This window comes from Otolemur garnettii, unplaced genomic scaffold (genome assembly GCF_000181295.1).
Source record: "Otolemur garnettii isolate 467f Iridium unplaced genomic scaffold, OtoGar3 scaffold00264, whole genome shotgun sequence".
NCBI classification, from domain to species: domain Eukaryota; kingdom Metazoa; phylum Chordata; class Mammalia; order Primates; family Galagidae; genus Otolemur; species Otolemur garnettii.
Window position 1 is genome coordinate 1004812 of NW_003852659.1, and position 2546 is coordinate 1007357.

General features: G+C 44.1%; 1 protein-coding gene across 1 annotated transcript in view; it reads left to right on the plus strand.

The window, feature by feature from the left end:
- The window catches only part of LOC100943520 (NACHT, LRR and PYD domains-containing protein 7), a 23604-nt gene that overhangs the window by 7951 nt on the left and 13107 nt on the right, over nt 1-2546 (plus strand). The window contains exon 4 of the mRNA XM_012813437.1: nt 4-628. Coding sequence (XP_012668891.1) covers nt 4-628 — 625 coding nt within the window. The remainder of the gene's footprint in view (nt 1-3; nt 629-2546) is intronic.

The window sequence follows — 2546 nt, forward strand, 5'->3', positions numbered from 1 at the left end:
AAGACCTTGGGAAGCTTGAGATGGAGGAGGAGGACCTCTGTCCCTTCCTGGACAAGGGTGTCCTCCAGAGGGGCTGTGACGGCTGCTACTCCTTGATCCACCTCAGCGTCCAGCAGTTCCTTGCTGCCATGTATTACATTCTGGACAGTGAGGAGCAGGAAGAGGTGGAGTGCCACAGGTGGGACATCCGGGAAGTGCAGAAGCTGTTCTCCAAGGAGGAGCGAGTGAGGAACCCCAGCCTGACCCAGGTGGGATACTTCTTGTTTGGCCTCTCAAACGAGAAGAGGGTCCAGGAGCTGGAGTCGACTTTTGGCTGCCGGATGTCCCTGCAGATCAGGGAGGAATTACTGAAATACAGAGCGAATCTTGATGAGAACAAGCCCTTCTCTAGGACTGACATGAAGGAGCTTTTGTACTGCCTCTATGAGTCTCAGGATGAGGGGCTGATGAGGGACGCAATGGTCCCCTTCACAGAAGTTTCTCTCCACTGGATGAATACATTTGAAGTGATGTACTCTTCATTCTGCCTCAAGCATTGTCAGAACCTGCAGAAACTCTCCCTGCAGATAGCAAGGGGGATATTCCTGGAGAATGACCCTGTGTCGCGTGAGGACGCTCAACTTGAGAGGTAAGAGTTCAGTCTTAGCCTGCTAGTTCTCCTGTCTTCAGCCTCATCCCATGCTCTGCTGGTCCCCTTGACTTCCTTTCTGTTTAACATTCAAGATAGGAGATGGTGTTATAATTAGGAATGGGGTCTTTTTTGTTTTACCTTTTTAATTTAAAAATGTTTTTAACTTTTAACCCCTTCACTAAAAGACAGGCTCTGGCTCTTGAGTGCAGTGGTGGGATCAACTTGAACTGTCCTGGGCTCAAGTAATCCTCCTTCCTCAGCCTCTCAAGCCACTGGGACTACAGGCACGCATCATGCCTGGCTCACTTTGATTGTAGAGATAGTCTCAGGTGTTGCCCAGGCTGGTCTTGAACTCCTAGCCTCCAGTGACGCTCCTGCCTTGGCCTCCCAAAGTGGATTATAGGGGTTAACTACCACATCCAGCCTAAGTTTTAATTTTATTTTTTTAAGATAGTCTCTGTTGCCCTGAGTAGAGTGCCATAGCATCATAGCTTATAGCAACCCCAAGCTCAAGCAATCCTCCAAGTAGATGGGACCACAGGTGTGCACCTGTTATAACACCCAGTTATTTTTTCAATTTTTAGTAGAGACAGGGTCTCTCTTTTGGTCAGGCTGGTCTCGAACTACTGATCTCAAGCAGTCTACCTACCTTGGTTAAGTTTTATTTATTTATTTTTAATGTTTTTGTTTAGTTTTTTAAATTTATTTTTAAATTTTATTAAGTCAGAGACCCATAGATTATGAATACATTTGTGCATATGTGGGGTACAATGTGCTGATTTTTTTTTATACAATCTGACGTGGTTACATCAAACTAATCGTACCTTTTACTTCATTTACTTGATTATTGGGCCAAAACATCTATGTTCTACACTTTACAGATTTGACTTGTACCCTTGTCATATGCTCCATAGGTGTGGTCCCGCCTTTTACCCTCCCTCTGTCAAGCCTCCCCACTCCCCTCCCTTCCCACTCCATTTCTCCCCTTCATCCTGGGCTATAGTTGTGTTCTATCTTTCATATGAAAGTGTGAGTAAATATAAGTAGGTTTCATAGAAGTACTGAGTACATTGGATACTTTTTCCTCCATTCTTGAGACATTTTACTCAGGAGAAATATGTTCCAGATCCCTCCATGTAAACATAAAAGAGGTAAAGGTTTCATCTTTTTTAAGGCTTCATAGTATTCCGTGGCGTGTATATACCACAATTTATTAATCCATTCATGGGTCAATGGGCACTTGGTCTTCTTCCATGACTTGGCTATTACGAATCCCTCACCCTATAGGGATACCAGAACTAAGTTTTATTTTTAATTGACCAAAATCATATGTTTTGGAATCAAACTAATAAAATCACCCCACATTTTCTTTTTTTTTTTAATTAATTTTTTTTATTGAGAGAGTCTCACTTTGTGGTCCTCGGTGACGGCTGTGGCATCATAGCTCACAGCAACCTCCAACTCTTGGGTGTAAGCCAGTGGTTCTCAACCTTCCTAATGCCATGACTCTTTAATACAGTTCCTGTAAGTTGTGACCTACTGGCTTAAGCCATTCTTTTGCCTCAGCCTCCCAAGTAGCTGGGACTATAGGTGCCTGCCACAGTGCCTGGCATTTTTATTTTTGTAGAGACGGGATCTCACTCTGGCTCAGGCTGGTCTCAAACCTCTGAGCTCAGGGCAGTCCACTTGCCCCAGCCTCCTGGAGTGCTAGGATTACAGGTGTGAGCCACCATGCCCGGCCCCCACATTTTCTTTTGTGGCAGAAATGTTTGATATCTACTCTTTGCAATGTTGTAATATGCAATCCGTTGTTACAGGTACCATTCTGTATAGTAGATCACTAAAGCTTTACCATTTCATTGAGCAATTGTAATGCAAAAAGTTGTACAATGTATGCAGTTTGAGGGCTGAGGTG